The sequence below is a fragment of the Nyctereutes procyonoides genome, unplaced genomic scaffold (assembly GCF_905146905.1).
Source record: "Nyctereutes procyonoides isolate TBG_1078 unplaced genomic scaffold, NYPRO_anot_genome, whole genome shotgun sequence".
Classification (NCBI taxonomy): domain Eukaryota; kingdom Metazoa; phylum Chordata; class Mammalia; order Carnivora; family Canidae; genus Nyctereutes; species Nyctereutes procyonoides.
Window position 1 is genome coordinate 27,148,703 of NW_026575120.1, and position 17,824 is coordinate 27,166,526.

The window sequence follows — 17,824 nt, forward strand, 5'->3', positions numbered from 1 at the left end:
ATACTCAGTGTTTAAAAAAAAATTACAGCACCAAGATGAACAAACACTACAAACTATCCTAGAAGGAAAAAACCACAATGAACTAACAAATCAAACAGACCTCTAATATGTATTCCCAGAGAAATTCAAATATTGCATCCATTAAAAAAAACTCAGGCTGCTGAAAAAAAAAGGAGCTAGAAATATTCTTGAAAATTAAATATGTAAAAAAAAAAAGAAAATTAAATATGTATTAAAATGATTAGAAAGACTGGAAAGAAAGATCAGGGAACTCTAAAAAGGTGAATAACAAGAAGAGAAAGTTAGAGACAAAGATGATGATCCATCTTTCCAGAAAGGGGAAATGCGGATGAAATACTATAAAAATGGAATTATGGAAGAAAAGTTCCCAGAGCTGGAAAGACCCATTTTCTGACTGAAAGATCATACTAAGCACCTGACACAAATATTAAAAGACCTACCTCCAGACACACCCTCAACACATTTTAGAAAAACAAGTACAAATGGAAGATGAAAACTTCTAGATGGGCTCCCTGGGCGGCTCAGCAGTTTAGCGCCTGCCTTTGGCCCAGGGCGTGATCCTGGAGTCCCGGGATCGAGTCCCACGTCAGGCTCCCTGCATGGAGCCTGCTTCTCCCTCTGCCTATGTCTCTGCCTCTCTCTCTGTGTCTTTCATGAATTGAAAAATAAAATCTTAGGAAAGGAAAAGAAAAGAAAAGGAAAAGAAAAGAAAGAAAACTTCTAGAGAGAAGAAAATTGATTTCTTACAAATGGGTTTGATATTCATTTGGAATACAAAAATATTAATTTGGAATTGATTTGGCATAAAGGTTTTTATCAATGGTATTTCATGTTATGAGACAAAGGATCAATGCCTTTAAAATTCTGCAAGAGGGATGCCTGGGTGGCTCAGGGCTTGATCCCACAATCCTGGGATCGAGTTCCACATCGGCTTCCCTGCATGGAGCCTACTTCTCCCTCTTCCTGCCTGTATCTCTGCCTCTCTCTCTGTGTCTCTCATGAATAAATAAATAAAATCTTAAAAAAAAAAAATTCTTAGAGGGCAGCCCTGGTGGTGTAGCAGTTTAGTGCCACCTGCAGCCCGGATGTGATCCTGGAGACCCGGGATGGAGTCCCATGTCGGGCTCCCTGCATGGAGCCTGCTTCTCCCTCTTTGTCTCTGCCCCTCTCTCTCTCTCTCTCTCTGAATGAATAAGTTAAAAAGAAAAAAAAATTAAAAAAAAAAAAAAGACCATAGGTCCTAAAATTTCTAAAAAAAAAAATCTTAAGAGAAATGGAGTATCATTCAGCCTTAAAATGGAAATGCTGACACACTGTAACACAGGTGAACCTAAGGGTGTTATGCTGAGTGGAATAAGCCAGTCACAAAGGGACAAATAGTGTAGAATTTCACTCATATGAGGTCCCAAGAATAGTCAAATTCACAGAGATAGAAAGCAGAAGGTTGGCCCCAGGGGCTGGGGCAGGAGGCTTAGGGCTCCTTAGGGCTGGGGCTTAGTGTTTGATGGGGATAGAGTTTCAGTTTGGGAAGTTCTGAAGATGGACAGTGGGGATGGTGGTCACACTTTACATGAATGTACTTAATGCCACTAAACTGTACATTAAACATCGCAAAAATGGTAACTTTTATGTTGTATTTATTTTACCACAATTTTTTTTTTTAAAGATTTTGTTTGCGGGGGGAGAGAGAGAGCACGAGCAGCAGGGAGGGGCAGATGGAGAGGGAGAGGAAAGGCAGGCTCCCCACCAAACAGGGAGCCAGATTCTCGGGCATGGGACGCAATCCCAGGATCCTGAGATTATGACCTGAGCCTTGGGCAGGTCTTTAACCAAGTGAGCCACCCAATTTTTTTACCACAATTTAAAAAATTGAAACTGGGACATCTGAGTGGCTCAGCAGTCAAGCATCTGCCTTTGGCTCAGGGCCTGATCCTAGGGTCCTAGGATGGAGTCCCACATCGGGTTCCCAGCGAGAGCCTGCTTCTCTCTCTGTCTGTGTCTCTGCCTCTTTTTCTGTGTCTCTCATGAACACATAAATAAAATCTTTAAAAAATTTTAAATTAAAAATTAAAAAATTGGGATCCCTGGGTGGCGCAGCAGTTTGGCGCCTGCCTTTGGAGGCTTTTCCCTCTGCCTATGTCTCTGCCTCTCTCTCTGTGTGTGTGTGACTATCATAAAAAAAAAATAAAAAAATAAAAAAAAATAAAAATTGAAACTAAGAAGAAAGCTGTGGAAAAATTATTCTGATCTTGGCCCTCAAAAGGACAGAATAAGAACATTTTCAACAAAGCAAAGACACAAACTTTACTTCCCACATTTAAAGCCAGTTAATCTTCAGTATATTCTAATTTCATGAAGAAATCTTTAAGAGGGACATTGGGTGGCTCAGTGTTGAGTGTCTGCCTTCAGCTCAGGGTGTGATCCTGGGGTCCTTGGATCCAATCTCTGCAGGGAACCTACTTCTCCTTCTGCCTATGTCTTTCTCTCCTCCTGTATCTCTCATGAATAAATAAATAAAATCTTTAAAAAACACCTTTAAGAAACATCACATTATTTTATATATGATTTCGGAGTTTAAAATGGAGAGTTTACATTTTTTTTTTTTTTTTAAGATTTTATTTATTTGGGATGCCTGGGTGGCTCGGTGGTTGAAAGTCTGCCTTTGGCTCAGGTTATGATTCTGGAGTCCCGAGATCAAGTCCCACATTGCGCTTCCTGCATGAAGTGTTTATCCCTCTATTTCTCTGCCCACCCCCCCCGTGTGTGTGTCTCTCATGAATAAATAAATAAAATCTTAAAAAACAAAAAAAGATGGGATCCCTGGGTGGCGCAGCGGTTTGGCGCCTGCCTTTGGCCCAGGGCGCGATCCTGGAGACCCGGGATCGAATCCCACATCGGGCTCCCGGTGCATGGAGCCTGCTTCTCCCTCTGCCTGTGTCTCTGCCTCTCTCTCTCTCTCTGTGACTATCATAAATAAATAAAAATTTATTTAAAAAAAAAAAAAACAAAAAACAAAAAAAGATCTTATTTTTTGGGGGGGAGGGGCAGAAGGGGAGGGAGAGAGGCAGACAGAGATGGGGAAGGAGACTTTCAAGCAGACTCCCCACCAAGCACAAAGCCCGACATGGGGCTCTATCTCATGACCTGAGCCAAAACCCGATAATCTAAATGTTAAGACATTATTATGTCTTATTAAGGTAAGACAATGGATACACACTTTAACTTACCTTCTCTGCTAATCTTGTGGCAAATACTAGTCTAAATTGTCCCACAGAAGTCCCAGAGAGGCTGCAGACACACAAGTGAAACACAATGGGGAAGGTTCTCTGTCGGATGTGAGCTGATGTCCCTCCCTGCATGCCTGGACAGAGGCATCGGTCATCCTTCTCTCTTCCCACTCACTCTTCAATTTGCCCCCTTTCAGATTTCTATACCCCCCCTCCCCCCATCCTCACCCTCCCCGCAGGGCAAGAGAACTCTTGGCAAGGTCACCAGCTAGGTCTCTGTTGCCAAATCATACTCTGTCCTCATCTTTCTAGACCTCTTAGTAACATGCAACAAAACGACAACTCTCTCCTCAAATGCTTTTCCTTTTTCTGTGACCCCACCTACTTTCCCGTCTTGTTCCCACCTCACTGACCACTCCTTTTCAGCCTTCTTTGCTGGCTCTTCCTGCTCCCGGGCATGGTCTTTGGACTCTTTCTCCTGCTTCCCCACTTTCTCGCCCGAGGCAATCACTTCCAGCCTCATGACTTACAACATGATCTGTGCACCAATGTCTGCCAAATATTTCTCATCTTTGAGTGGCAGAGACCACTTACCATCATATGTCACGGTCATCTCAAACCTACTGCTGCCAAAAGAGACGTCCTCATTCCCTCCCACTCCTCAAGGCATTTCCCATCTCAGTAAATGCCACCACATTCCAGCCGGTTCTTCAAGCCAAAAGCCTGAGTCAGTAAACTTGAGGTAGGAAAAGCATATGCTCTGGAGCCAAATGGGTAACGATATCACTCTATTATTTGTATTTCTGAACTATACAATCTTGGGCAAGTTAGGTTTCTTATGAAAATAACTAAAGCACTGAGAACATTAAGTTCTAGGTGCATTATCATAGAGTAAATTTACAAAGATCATTGTCCTTTGTTCCCCATTCGCTAATTCCCATCAGTAACTCCAAACCCATCAATTCCACCAAAGGTCCTGAACCTGTCCACTGCTCGTCTCTACCACTGTTACCCTCACCCAACCTACTTTCATCCCTCCCACTATTACAGCTGCCTATTGCTTCTGTTCTTACCACCTTGACCCACTCTCCACAGAGCAGCCAACGTGATTTGTTTAAAATATAAACCAGATAGAGCTCCTCTGCTTAAAACCTTCGATTTCTTTTTTTTTAAGATTTTATTTATTTATTCATGAGAGACACAGAGATGGGGGGGCAGACCCTCTGCCTGTGTCTCTCATGAATAAATAAATAAATAAAATCTTAAAAAAAAACAAACAACACTTCACTTTCTTTCCATTACACCTACGATAAAACCAATTCTTCTCCTTGGCCTCCAGATCCTCTACACATCAGTGACTCACATCCCCAATCGCATATTAGACTCCACTATGGAGCTGTAAATACTATTAATGTTTAGGCCCCATCTGGGACCCACTAAATTGGAATCTCTAGTTGTGATACTCACCAAAATGTAAAGTCAGGGCTGAAAAACACTGCCCTGAATGACCTGACCCCTACCCACTTAAATAGGCATATGCCTATCTGTTCACTACATACCAGTTAATGGGCCTTTCCCCATGCCCTTCAGGACTTTGCACTGGGCGTTTGTTCTGCCTAGAAAGCTTTTCCTAGATCTTCTCACAGCTGGGTCCTTCCTGTCATTCAGTCTCAGCCTAAATATTAGCATCTTTATGATAGCTTCTCTGAAATCCCACATAAAATAAATCACTAAATAGCACTTTTATTTTTTATCTACACACTTAAATGTATTTATTTTGTTTATCTTTCTTTCTCCACTAAAATATAAGCTCCAGGGACTCTTAAATGAATTGTTTAATGCTGTGCCTTTAGGATACAGATATGGAGCAAACAGTATGTGCTTAAGGAAATTAGCTGCCACAAAGCTGTACTCCATGGCTTAAGAATACATGGCTTAAGAATTCCATGGCTTTTGGTTTGTGGGCTACTCCCTCCAGCAGGGCCAGGTCCTAGCACCACAGCAAACTTCTGTAAAAGATGCTAAAGGACAGATCACGTTAATCCTAGATCTACAGAGAGCCCCAAACCCTTATATTTACTCTACAGCTCTTCCCTCTTCCTCCTTTTTTTCACCAGAACTACCAACAGATTCAGACAAGCTGATTTAAATGATACTTAGTTTCCACATCAAGGTTGTGGCAAGCAGGTTAACAAAGAAAAAAGTGACTCCGCAGCAAAGGGTAGGAAAAAACGTAAGAGGAAAAAATCTATCTGCCAGGTAGTCAACTTTGAGTTGGAAAGAGTTTTCCACTGGCGCCTGGGTGGCTCAGCCAGTTAAGCAATTGCCTTCAGCTCAGGTCATGATCTCAGGGTCCTGGATCGAGCCCCTCGTCAGCAGGGAACTTGCTTCTCCCTCCTCCTCTCCCCACCCCCACTCTCATGATCATATTTATTCTCATTCTCTCTCTCAAATAAGTAAATTTTTTTTTTAAAGGAAAGAATTTGACACTTCAAATTATCGCTACACTGAACACAAAATGCTCCCCAAATAGGTAAACAAAAGCCACCTTCACCTTTCCTTTAGCCAGATTGGCCAACACCATCCCTTCCTCCCAGTCTAAGGACTAGGGGCACCACTTTCCATCAACAAGTGAGGGAATTACCTTCGGGATATCTCCTTTAATGCCGGGTGGCAGCCGCAGAATCCAGAAGTTCCTGTTCCTCAGCAGGTTCTCCAAGTTCTCCAGCCGCCTCTGCAGCAGCCCATACTCCTGCAGCAGGGTCCCCAGCACAGCCCACTTGCCCTCCAGTTGGTTTCCAAGGTCAGCCACCGTCTTTTCACAGCTGGCTAGCTTCTTCTCTGCTGTCCCCGTCCGTCCTTCTAGGTGCAAGAGTCGCCGGCTGTGGACCTCCACCTTTCTCTCGATAGCCTGCACAGCTGCCACCACTGTCCACAGGGAGATGGCCGCAGTCTGCAGGTGTGCCTCATTTGCTGCTGGGGGCGTGGGAAGAGGAAGGGGCTGCAGCGACGTAAGGCATTCGGAGTCCCATTCAGAAGTCTACATGCAGTGGAGAGATGAGACAAGACATTGAGTGTCGGAAGGAGCCCTAATGCAAACTGAAATCAAAGGAGGACTGGTTAACCAGTTAACCAACTGAGATTATTCTAAATATCGTTTTCACACTGCCTCCATAAGCTTCATCTTAATGGGACTCGTCAGCATCGAAAGCCAAGAGAACTGCTTTGGTGGTTCAGCGATGAATTAAGTAAGTAAATGAATGAAACTGGATCAAGAACCAGCCTGGCATATTCCCTGGGATGCCAGGCCCTAGAGCCAACTGTCTGGAGGCTCAGGTTGCTGCTGTACCCTCTATTTCTGGAAAAGGCCTAAGGACACCAGATCTTTCCAGGTTTCACTGAACTCACTGCCCTCTGATAAGCCCTTTATTGATTTATGCTTTGGCCCTGTCCACCACCCTGCTTACAAACCACAATCATACCACTCAGTAATAGTTAATTAAGTTGAGAATGTTGGGTATGAAGAAACATGATGGCTATTGTCAAATATTTGATGGCTATAAAACAGAAGGCAGAACAGACTTGTTTAATATTATACTGCGTTTACTCCAGAGGGCAGAACTAGAAACAACATGGAATTTTCAGGCAGGCAAACTCTGGCCTATATAAATAATTTTTGAAACTAGATCTCTCCAAGAACATAACAGGCTGTCCCGTCACTGAAAATGCTACTAAACAAAAAGTGTATTAAAAATAAATTCCAACAACAAATAGGAGGTTGGACCAGAATGACCTCTACAGAGCCTTCCAACTCCATGCATCTGAGAACACCCTCCTGACCACAACCTCCCATCTCTCCAGCCCACTAGCTACTTGCTTTGACCATGTCTTTTGCTCCAGGCTGGCGAGCCTGTTCCAGGCTTTGTTTTCTTCCTCAGCTGATCATTTCAACCACCTTCAACCCCTTCTGCCTCACAGGCACAAGCTCTGAAACCATCTAACTGTTCTTTCTCTCTTCCTCTAAGCAGGCTGCTAAACCGTACTAAAGAAAGTCCCACAGCAGAGAGAACCAGACACACCACTGGTTTTTGGGCTCAGCAGGAACTCAGTGCTGCCTGGTTCCCCCCAAGCTCCTCTTCCCATTCCATGACATGGCCACTACAAACCCCGGCACACTCCTTAAACTTCTGGTACAGTGCTTCTCAAACTAATGTGCAATAAAAATCATCTGGAGATTTTGCTAAAAGGCAGACTTTGATCCAGGAGGTCTGGGAGGAGAATCGAGATTCTGTGTTTTGGTGCTGCTGGTGTGAGGAGCATACATGAACACTCAGGCTCTGGTCCACTGCAGAATCCCTCAATTCCGGGGGGACAACACAGCCTCCTCCTTTGAGAAGAAAACTGGAGTAATGAGACTGAAACTCTTTTAACTTTCTCCATTTTCCCCCACACCCCTTCCCACTTCAAACTTGTCACTAACTTAATCCATGCTTTCTCCCTTCCCACAGGAAAGTTTCACCCTGTTTATTTTATTTTTTTTTTTTTATTTATGATAGTCACAGAGAGAGAGATAGAGAGAGGCAGAGACACAGGCAGAGAGAGAAGCAGGCTCCATGCACCGGGAGCCCAACGTGGGATTCGATCCTAAGGTCTCCAGGATCGCGCCCTGGGCCAAAGGCAGGCGCTAAACTGCTGCACCACCCAGGGATCTCGTTTCACCCTGTTTAAAAAAATTTTTTTTTAATTTTTATTTATTTATGGTAGTCACAGAGAGAGAGAGAGAGAGACAGAGAGACAGAGACAGAGACAGAGGGAGAAGCAGGCTCCATGCACCAGGAGCTGGACGTGAAATTCGATCCCGGGCCTCCAGGATTGCGCCCTGGGCCAAAGGCAGGCGCTAAACCGCTGTGCCACCCAGGGATCCCCCGTTTCACCCTGTTTAAAACGAATCTCTCCACTTATGCCCTGAATGCCAACTCCTTCCACGTTTTTAGGGACATTGTTCTTTTCTTTTTTTTTTTTATGGTATTTCAATCACTCCTGATTCTTGTAAGACAGACCAGCACTATTCATTAGGGTGGCCACGTGTGGCTACTGAGCACTTGAAATGTGGTTATTTTGATTGGGATGTGCAGTTAGGATAAAGTACACACCAGATTTTGCACACTTAGTATGGGGGAAAATGTAAAATTTCATTAAGCTCTTCATATTGGTTACCCACTGAAATATTTTGTAACCACTGGGTTAAATAAAATACATTAAGACTGATTCCAACAATTCCTCACTTTTCGAAAGTGACTACTAGAAAATTTAAAGTTCTAGTTTCCATCATATTTCTTAGATAAGGTTGGCACAGAGACGTGATCATCTCTACCATATTAAAATCGGAAAAAAGGAAAACAGGTCCCAGGGCAGAGGCGGTGTTCCCCTCTGCTCTACTCACCTCACTGCTACTGTTCCCTCTTTTCCCTTCCTTCTCATTCCAGGCACTCCTCAACTGCCCATTCGGGCCCCTGACCCCCTGAAGCGGCTCTCCTTGGGGTGACCAAAGGCTTCCTTCCTAGCTGACCATCCCACGGCATGCTCCGTGGCTCCCGTGCGCAGGGCCTCTCTCGGGCGTCTGTGCGGCCCCGGCAGCTGGGAGACCGCCTGGCAGGCTGCGGGCCTGCGGGAAACAGCCGCGGGATGAATAAACACACGGAACCCGCGCCGCTCGGTCACAGCGGCCTCCGGCCTGGCGGGCTCGGTCAGACCCCACCCCGGGCGCCGGCGGCGTCTGCGGCTGCGCCAGGCTCAGGTGCGGCGCACCCGCCGGGGCGTTCCGCCCGGACTCCGCGCCGAGTAAGGCCGAGGCAAACACCAGACCGAGCGCCTGGCCCGGGCCGCGGCCGCGGCCGTAGGGGGGCCGACCCCCGGCGCCGGGAGCCCCTCTGCGCTCGCTCCTTTTTGACGAGCGGGACACGCGCTCTCTCTCCGCCCCACACGTCCAAACGGGGAGCGGCGCCCTGGGCCTCGCACCCGCGGCGCGGGGACTTGGCGATGGGGGAGGGGGCGCCCTCCCAGCCGCGAGCTCGGCGTCCGCGTCCCCCCCGGAGCTTCGGGCTCCTCCCGGCCAGCGGGGCCCCGGCAGCGCCGGTGCTCCGGGGCCCTGCGGGTCCGCGGCGCAGCGCCCTGGGCGCCCCGCCGGTCCGCCGGTCCCGGGCTCGCAGCGCTCGGCACCAGGGCCGCCCTTACCGGAGCCGGGGCCGCCTCGGCCATGGCCCCGCGCTGTCCCGCCCGGAGTCCCCGGAGTCGCTGGAGTCGTCGCCGCTGCCGCCGCGCGGCCCCACGCAGGCCGACCCCCGCCTCTGGACCCTGCCTTCCCCGCCCGGGCTCGCGCGGCTGCTCGGGGCGCGGGGACGCAGCGGAGGCACGGCGGCGGCCGGGGGAACCGGGGGGCGGGCAGGCTTAGCGGCGCTCGGCCCGCAGCGGCCCCTCAGCTGGCGCTGTATGGGCACCGAGCGCGCCCTGGGGACGGCTCCGGCCTAGACGCCCCGCAGGCCCGCCCGCCGCCGCCGCCGCCGCCGCCGCCGCCGCCGCCGCAGCGCGCCCCCTGCCGGCCCGGCGGCCGCTTCCGCCCCGGCGGTGGTTGCGCCGCGCCCGGGGGCTGTTCGGTCACCTACCCGCCCCCCCCCCCCCGGCCCCCGCCTTGAGCGGAAAAGGGCTTGGGGCCCAGCCCCCAACCCGGGCTCTTTCTGGGGGAGCGCGTTTCTTCCTGAAGGCCCGGTGAGCGGGCACCGCCCGAAGGGAGGCGCTCCGGCGGGAGGGCGCCCGGCTTGGGAAGGGGGCAATGGGCGGAGGGCGAGTGCTCAACCGGCGGGGGAGGGCTGGTGCGTTGTGCCGAAGCGCCCAGTCTGTGATGCAGAGACGTTGGTCTTTTGCAGAAGTAGCAAATGTGGCCAGCGGGGCGAAGACTTAAATCGACCAAACTTAAATCGACAGTCGTCTTCACCCCTCGGATTATTGAAGTTGTGGCTTGCTGGGTCTGTGCTAGTGCGCAGGAGAGAGCGAGCCGAGCGAGCGTTAAGTTACCTCTGGAGGTTGCGTGTTTCGGGTTGACAAAACCAGTGTGTGCTTGCAGCTACGATGACCACATAACCCTGAGTTTCTAGCACAGTCCTCCTTTCAGACGTGCTCAACACGAGTGGAAATCCTCCCAAGCCTGTACTTCAACAAGTGGATCAAGTCCATGTCCATCACAGCCAAAGTAACAAATCACCAAAGTATGAGAACCATCCTGGTGGGGCACCTGCTCTGAGCACGCAAGCTGTTTCTTATTTTAGACTGCTAGCTATACCTGTAGTTTGAAGTCAGCCTGAAAATATATTTTGGCCAAAATATATATATATATATATATATATATATATATATATATATATATATATATATTGGCCAAATGATGAAAGTGTGCTAGTTAAAAATTGCTATTTTCTAAGTGCGAATGTTACCATAACATAATGAACTTGTAGAAAGAAAAGAAAAAAAAAAAAACAACCCACAAACCTTCTTAGAAAGCAAATTCATTTCTATGATTTTATTATTAAAAACGCAGTAGTTAAAATATTAAAGTTTGACCTAAGACAGGAACAGTGATGTCTCAACTCTGTCGACTGCTGGAGGCTTTTAAGGCCATTAAACCGGCTCATTTGTATTGCTAAATAAAATATTTTCAAAAAAATAAAAAATAAATAAAATATTTTCAACTGAGCTTCATGGTAGTAAGGCTACTTCTGCTGGCATGATATGGTAGTGCTGCCACCAATTTATTGTGTTTCTTCCTCTAATAGGAAATTATTATGATACTTTGTTCCTTTTTAATTCTTTTTTTTAAAGATTTTATTCATTTATTCATAGACAGAGAGAGAGGCAGAGACACAGGGAGAGGGAGAAGCAGGCTCCATGCAGGGAGCCTGATGTGGGACTTGATCCCGTGTCTCCAGGATCACACCCCAGGCTGCAGGCGGCATCAAACCGCTGCGCCACCAGGGTTGCCCCCCTTTTTAATTCTTGACCTTGATAACTTCTTAGGCCATGACAAGATTCCATTGAAACAATTTCATCCACTGAAGTTTTGTTTTTTTTTTAATTTTTATTTATTTATGATAGTCACATAGAATGAGAGAGAGAGAGGCAGAGACACAGGCAGAGGGAGAAGCAGGCTCCATGCACCGGGAGCCCGACGCGGGATTCGATCCTGGGTCTCCAGGATCGCGCCCTGGGCCAAAGGCAGGTGCTAAACCGCTGCGCCACCCAGGGATCCCCCTGCATTTTTTTTTAAAGCAAATTCTTAGCTTTATTTTTTTTTATTTTTAATAATAAATTTATTTTTTATTGGTGTTCAATTTGCCAACATATAGAATAACACCCAGTGGAGCCTGCATTTTTTAAAGACTTTATTTATTTATTCATGAGAGACAGAGAGAGAGAGAGGCAAAGACACAGGCAGAGGGAGAAGCAGGCTCCATGCGGGGAGCCCGATGTGGGACTCCGGGATCTTGCCCTGAGCCGAACGCAGACGCTCAACCACTGAGCCACCCAGGCGTCCCAATACTTACACTCTTAAGGCACATCAATTTATTCAGCAAGTTCCAATAAACAAACTGCTTTCTATGTAACCAGCTATTGGTTATTAACAGGTCTTGTTATATTGGTAATGCTTCTGAGAAATACAAAATTAAGGCCTTATCCATCAACCTTTGAGAGATATAATAGCTACTTTCTACCTTGTTTAAATATCTTGTATATAGGGATCCCTGGGTGGCGCAGCGGTTTGGCGCCTGCCTTTGGCCCAGGGCGCGATCCTGGAGACCCGGGATCGAATCCCACGTCGGGCTCCTGGTGCATGGAGCCTGCTTCTCCCTCTGCCTGTGTCTCTGCCTCTCTCTCTCTCTCTCTCTGTGACTATCATAAATAAATAAAAAATAAAAAAAATACATTTAAATAAAAAAAAATAAATATCTTGTATATATATATGCATGTGGCAATTTCACAATCTCTTGTGTATTGTATAATTTGACATTGGCTGTAGAAAAATTATGGAAGTAGTCTACAACCTTTCTGCTTGCAGCCCGTCATTTTTTATTACAACTTTTTAAAAAAAGGTTTTACTTATTTGACAGAGAGAGTGAGAGAGAGCACAAGCAGGGGGAGCAGGAGAGGGAGAAGCAGGCTTCCAGCTCGGTGCAGAGCTCCATCCCAGAATCTTGAGATCAGGACCTGAGTGGAAGGTAGATGCTTAACTGACTGACCCACCTAGGAGCCCCATTATTACAACTTTTAAAGCTATAGCCATTTTCCAAATATAAAACTGAAGGATGTAAACAAACTACAATATGTTTGTGCTCATAGCCTTTACCATATTTGTTGTATAGTCAATGATAATTTTGTGCCTTTGTCTACTGATTTTATATTCCATAAATATTTCTCATGGTCAGATTCACTGTGTGAGACACAAGAATCTTTCATCAAGTAAGGAAGGTTATCTTCTGTATTGTTACACCTAAAAAATCAAGGTTAATTGTTCCAGTCTTGTGTCCAAATGTCACACCGTATACTTCGGGAATACATTTAACATTTTCATGAACCTTTTTGTGCATAACAAAATATAAACCAGGAAAAAAGTTTTGGGAATGTTTTCTTAAATAAATCAATATTTAGAATCCATAGCTTAGGGCAACCCTCTCGGCCTTCCTCCCTCTTTGGGAACTTTGTACTATCACTCAATAAACTTTGCTTCACTATCATTCAATAATCCTTGCTTTGCTACCATCAACAGCAACAAAAAAATAGAATCCATGGCTTTGGCAAATTTCAAAAATCCTTTCTCTTCCACTACTGAAATGGTGGAAGATAATCTATTGCAATTATTTCTAAAAGCTTTATTTTTTTTCTCTAAAAGCTTTAAAAAGCATTAGCTTTCACAGATACCGAACCATGAGGTAGTTTTGTAAAAAGAATTCTTGAAAAGTTCATTGTTTTTTTTTAAATAATACCTTTTTAAAAAGGATTTTATTTATTTATTCATGAGAGAGAGAGAGAGAGAGGCAGAAACACAGGCAGAGGGAGAAGCAGGCTCTATGCAGAGGGCCTGATGTGGGACTCCATCCCGGGTCTCCAGAATCAGGCCCTGGACTGAAGGTGGTGCTAAACCACTGAGCCACCTGGCTGCCCTGTTTTTTGTTTTTTGTTTTTTTAAGACTTTATTTATTTATTCATGAGTGACACAGAGAGAGAGGCAGAGACACAGGCAGAGGGAGAAGCAGGCTCCATGTAGGAAGCCTGATGTGGGACTCGATTCCGGGACTTGATGCCGGGACTCCAGGATTATGCCCCGGGCCGAAGGCAGGTGCCAAACCACTGAGCAACCCAGGAATCCCGGAAAAGTTCATTGTTTAGAGAGAAAAAAAATGTATTTTGGATGTCTCATGTTATCTAAATGTTCTTTTTTTTATGCTATCTCTATATTTTGAGTCATGATTCAAAGATGATTTATCATATATGTGTTGTACATGAGTTGTTTTTATTTTTTTAAATAAATTTATTTTTTTATTGGTGTTCAATTTACCAACATACAGAATAACACCCAGTGCTCATCCCGTCAAGTGCCCCCCTCAGTGCCCGTCACCCATTCACCCCCACCCCACACCCTCCTCCCCTTCCACCACCCCTAGTTCGTTTCCCAGAGTTAGGAGTCTTTATGTTCTGTCTCCCTTTCTGATATTTCCCACACATTTCTTCTCCCTCCCCTAATATTCCCTTTCACTATTATTTCTATTTCCCAAATGAATGAGAACATACACTTTTTGTCCTTCTCTGATTGACTTACTTCACTCAGCATAATATCCTCCATGTCCATCCACGTTGAAGCAAATGGTGGGTATTTGTCATTTCTAATGGCTGAGGAATATTCCATTGTATACATAAACCACATCTTCTTTATCCATCATCTTTCGATGGACACCGAGGCTTCTTCCACAGTTTGGCTATTGTGGACATTGCTGCTATAAACATCGGGGTGCAGGTGTCCCAGCGTTTCATGGCATCTGAATCTTTGGGGTAAATCCCCGAGTTTTTAAAATATTTTTTTATTGAAGTTCAATTTGCCAACATATAGTATAACATCCAGTGCTCATCCCATCAAGTGCCCACCTCAGTGCCCATCACCCAGTCACCCCATCCCCCTGCCTGCCTTCCCTTCCACTACCCCTTGTTCGTTTCCCAGAGTTAGGTGTCTCATGTTTTGTCACCCTCTCTAATTTTTCCTGCTCATTTTCCCTCCTTTCCCTTATAACCCCTTTCCCTATTTATTATAATGTACATGAGTTTGTCTTTGTGGAATTTTGAGGTAGTTATATTAACATCTGCTTTTTTTTTCTTTTTTAATATTTATTTATTTGACAAAGACAGTAGAAGCAGGGAAGCTGCAGGCAGAGGGCAGAGGGAGAAGCAGACTTCCCACTGAGCAGGGAGCCTGATGTGTGCTTGATCCCACAATGTCAGGATCATAATCTGAGCCGAAGGCAGACACTTAATGGACTAAGCCACCCTGGTGACCATCTTGTGTTTTTTATTTTAGCCATTCTTACTGGTGTGAAGCGATATCTTATTGTGGTTTTGATTTGCATTTCCCTGATGATGAGTGATGATGAGCATCTTTTCATTTGTCTGTTGGCCTGTGTGTCTTTTTTGGAGAGATGTCTGTGCATGTCTTCTGAGCATTTTTAATTGAATTATTTGCTTTGTGTTTTTGGGTGTTGAGTTTTATAGGTTCTTTGTATATTTTGGATACTAACCATTTATTTGAAATATCATTTGCAAATCTCTTCTCCCATTCAGTAGGCTGCTTTTTGGTTTTGTTGATTGCTTTCCTTCTGTGTGGAATCTTTTTATTTTGATATAGTCCTAATATTTTTTTCCCAATATTTATTTTTGATTGGGTTATATCAGAAAATTACTGCTTGTGCTCTTTTCCAGGATTTTTGTGGCTTCAGGTATAACATGTAGGTCTTTAATCCATTTTGAATTTATTTTTGTGTATGGTGTAAGAAAATGGCCCAGTTATATTCTTTCGCATGTTGCTGTCTAGTTTTCCCAACATCATTTGTGAAGAGACTGTCTTTTTCCTGTGGGATATTCATTCCTGCTTTGTCAAAGATTAATTGACCATATAATTGTGGGTTTATTTCTGGGTTTTCTATTCTGTTCTATTGATCTATGTGTCTATTTTTGTGCCAATGCCATACTGTTTTGATTACTCCAGTTTTGTAATATAATTTGAAGTATGGAATTGTGATGCATCTAGCTTTTCTTTCTTTCTTTCTTTCTTTCTTTCTTTCTTTCTTTCTTTCTTTTTTTTTTTTTAGGTTTTATTTATTTATTCATGAGACACACATAGAGAGAGAGGCAGAGACACAGGCAGAGGGAGAAGCAGGCTCCATGCAGGGAGCCCAACTTCGGACTTGATCCCGGGTCTCCACGATCATGCCCTGGGCTGAAGGTGGCACTAAACCACTAAGCCACTGGGGCTGCCTGGCATATAGTTTTTCATACTATTCTTGTAATGATTGTATTTCTCTGGTATTGATCATTATTTCTCCTCTTATTTGTGATTTTATTTAACTCTTTTTTATTTTTTCTTGATAAGTCTGACTAGAGATTTATCAATTTTCTTGACTTTTTCAAAGAACCAGCTCCTGATTTATCTGCTCTATTGTTTTTGTTGTTGTTTTTATACCATTTATTTGTGCTCTAATCTTTATTATTTCCTTACTTCTGTTAGTTTTAGGTTTTAGTGTTCTTTTTCTAGCTCCTTTAAGGTTAGTTTATTTGAGATTTTTCTTCTTGAGGGAGGCCTGTATTGCTATAAATTTCCTTCTTAGCACTGCTTTTGGTGCATCCCAGAGGTTTTGAATCATTCTGTTTTCATTTTCATTTGTTTCCATGTACTTTAAAAAAATTTCTTCGGGATCCCTGGGTGGTGCAGCGGTTTGGCGCCTGTCTTTGGCCCAGGGCGCGATCCTGGAGACCCGGGATCGAGTCCCACGTCGGGCTCCCGGTGCATGGAGCCTGCTTCTCCCTCTGCCTGTGTCTCTGCCTCTCTCTTTCTCTCTCTGTGTGACCATCATAAATAAATTAAAAAAAATTAAAAAAAATAAAAAAATTTCTTCTTTTATTTCCTGCTTGACTCATTTATTATTTAATAGCATATTATTTATTTTTTTATAAAATATTTTATTTATTTATTCATGAGAGACACTGATAGAGAGAGAGAGGCAGAGACACAGGCAGAGTGAGAAGCAGGCTCCATGCAGGGAGCTTGATGTGGGACTCAATCCCGGGACTCCAGGATCATGCCTTGGGCTGAAGGCAGCACTAACTCACGAGCCACCCAGGCTGCCCCTAGCATATTATTTAACCACCATCTATTTGTGGTCTTTCCCAATTTTTTCTTGTAGTTGACTTCTAGTTTCATAGCATTGTGGTCAGAAAAGATGCATGGTATGACTTTGTTTTTTGTTTTTTTTTTTTTAAATTTTTATTTATTTATGATAGTCACAGAGAGATAGAGGCAGAGACAGAGGCAGAGGGAGAAGCAGGCTCCATGCACCGGGAGCCCGACGTGGGATTCGATCCCGGGTCTCCAGGATCGCGCCCTGGGCCAAAGGCAAGCGCCAAACCGCTGCGCCACCCAGGGATCCCAAGATGCATGGTATGACTTTGATCTTTCTTTAATTTATTGGGGCATGATTGATAGCCTAATATATGATCTATTTGGAGAATGTTCCATGTGCACCTGAAAAAAATGTGTATTCTTTTTTTGGATGGAATATTCTGAATACATTTGTGTTAAACATCTGGTCCATTGTGTCATTCAAAGCCATTGTTTCCTTGTTGATTTTCTGTTTAGATGATCTGTCCATTGATATAAATGGGGTATAAAGTCCCCTACTATTACTATATTATTTTCGATCAGTTCCTTTATGTTTACTAACTTTTATGTATTTCAGTGCTCCCAAGTTGGTGCATAAATATTTACAATCATTATATCTTCTTATTGGATTGTCCCCTTCATTATTGTATACTGTCCTTTGTCTCTTGTTGTAGTTTTTGTTTTGTTGTTTACTTATTTATTTATTTACTTTTATATTTAAAATAGGCTCCATGCACAGTGTGGAGCCCAACACAAGGCCTGAACTTAGAACTGTGAGATCAAGACCTGAGCTAATATCAAGAGTTGGATGCTTAACTGAGCTGCGCAGGCACCCCTATAGTCTTTGTTTTATTTTTTTATTTTTTATTTTTATTTATTTATTTATTTATTTATTTATTTATTTATTTATTTTTAAGATTTTATTTATTTATTCATAGAGACACACAGAGAGAAGCAGAGACACAGGCAGAGGGAGAAGCAGGCTCCATGCAGGGAGCCTGATGTGGGACTCGATCCCAGGTCTCCGGGATCAGACCCTGGGCTGCAGGTGGCGCTAAACCGCTGCGCCACCGGGGCTGCCCTATTTTTTTATTTTTTTAATATTTTA

The 17,824-nt window shown here is 44.5% G+C and overlaps 1 protein-coding gene across 1 annotated transcript in view; it reads right to left on the reverse strand.

Annotated features, from left to right (window-relative positions):
* ZNF398 (zinc finger protein 398) overlaps positions 1 to 9,783 on the reverse strand; it is a 36,978-nt gene extending 27,195 nt beyond the window's left edge. The window contains exons 1-2 of the mRNA XM_055335354.1: positions 9,483 to 9,783; positions 5,893 to 6,288 (exon numbers count right to left, since the gene is read on the reverse strand). Coding sequence (XP_055191329.1) covers positions 5,893 to 6,288; positions 9,483 to 9,506 — 420 coding nt within the window. The 5' untranslated portion in view covers positions 9,507 to 9,783. The remainder of the gene's footprint in view (positions 1 to 5,892; positions 6,289 to 9,482) is intronic.
* Between the last annotated feature and the right edge of the window lie 8,041 nt (positions 9,784 to 17,824).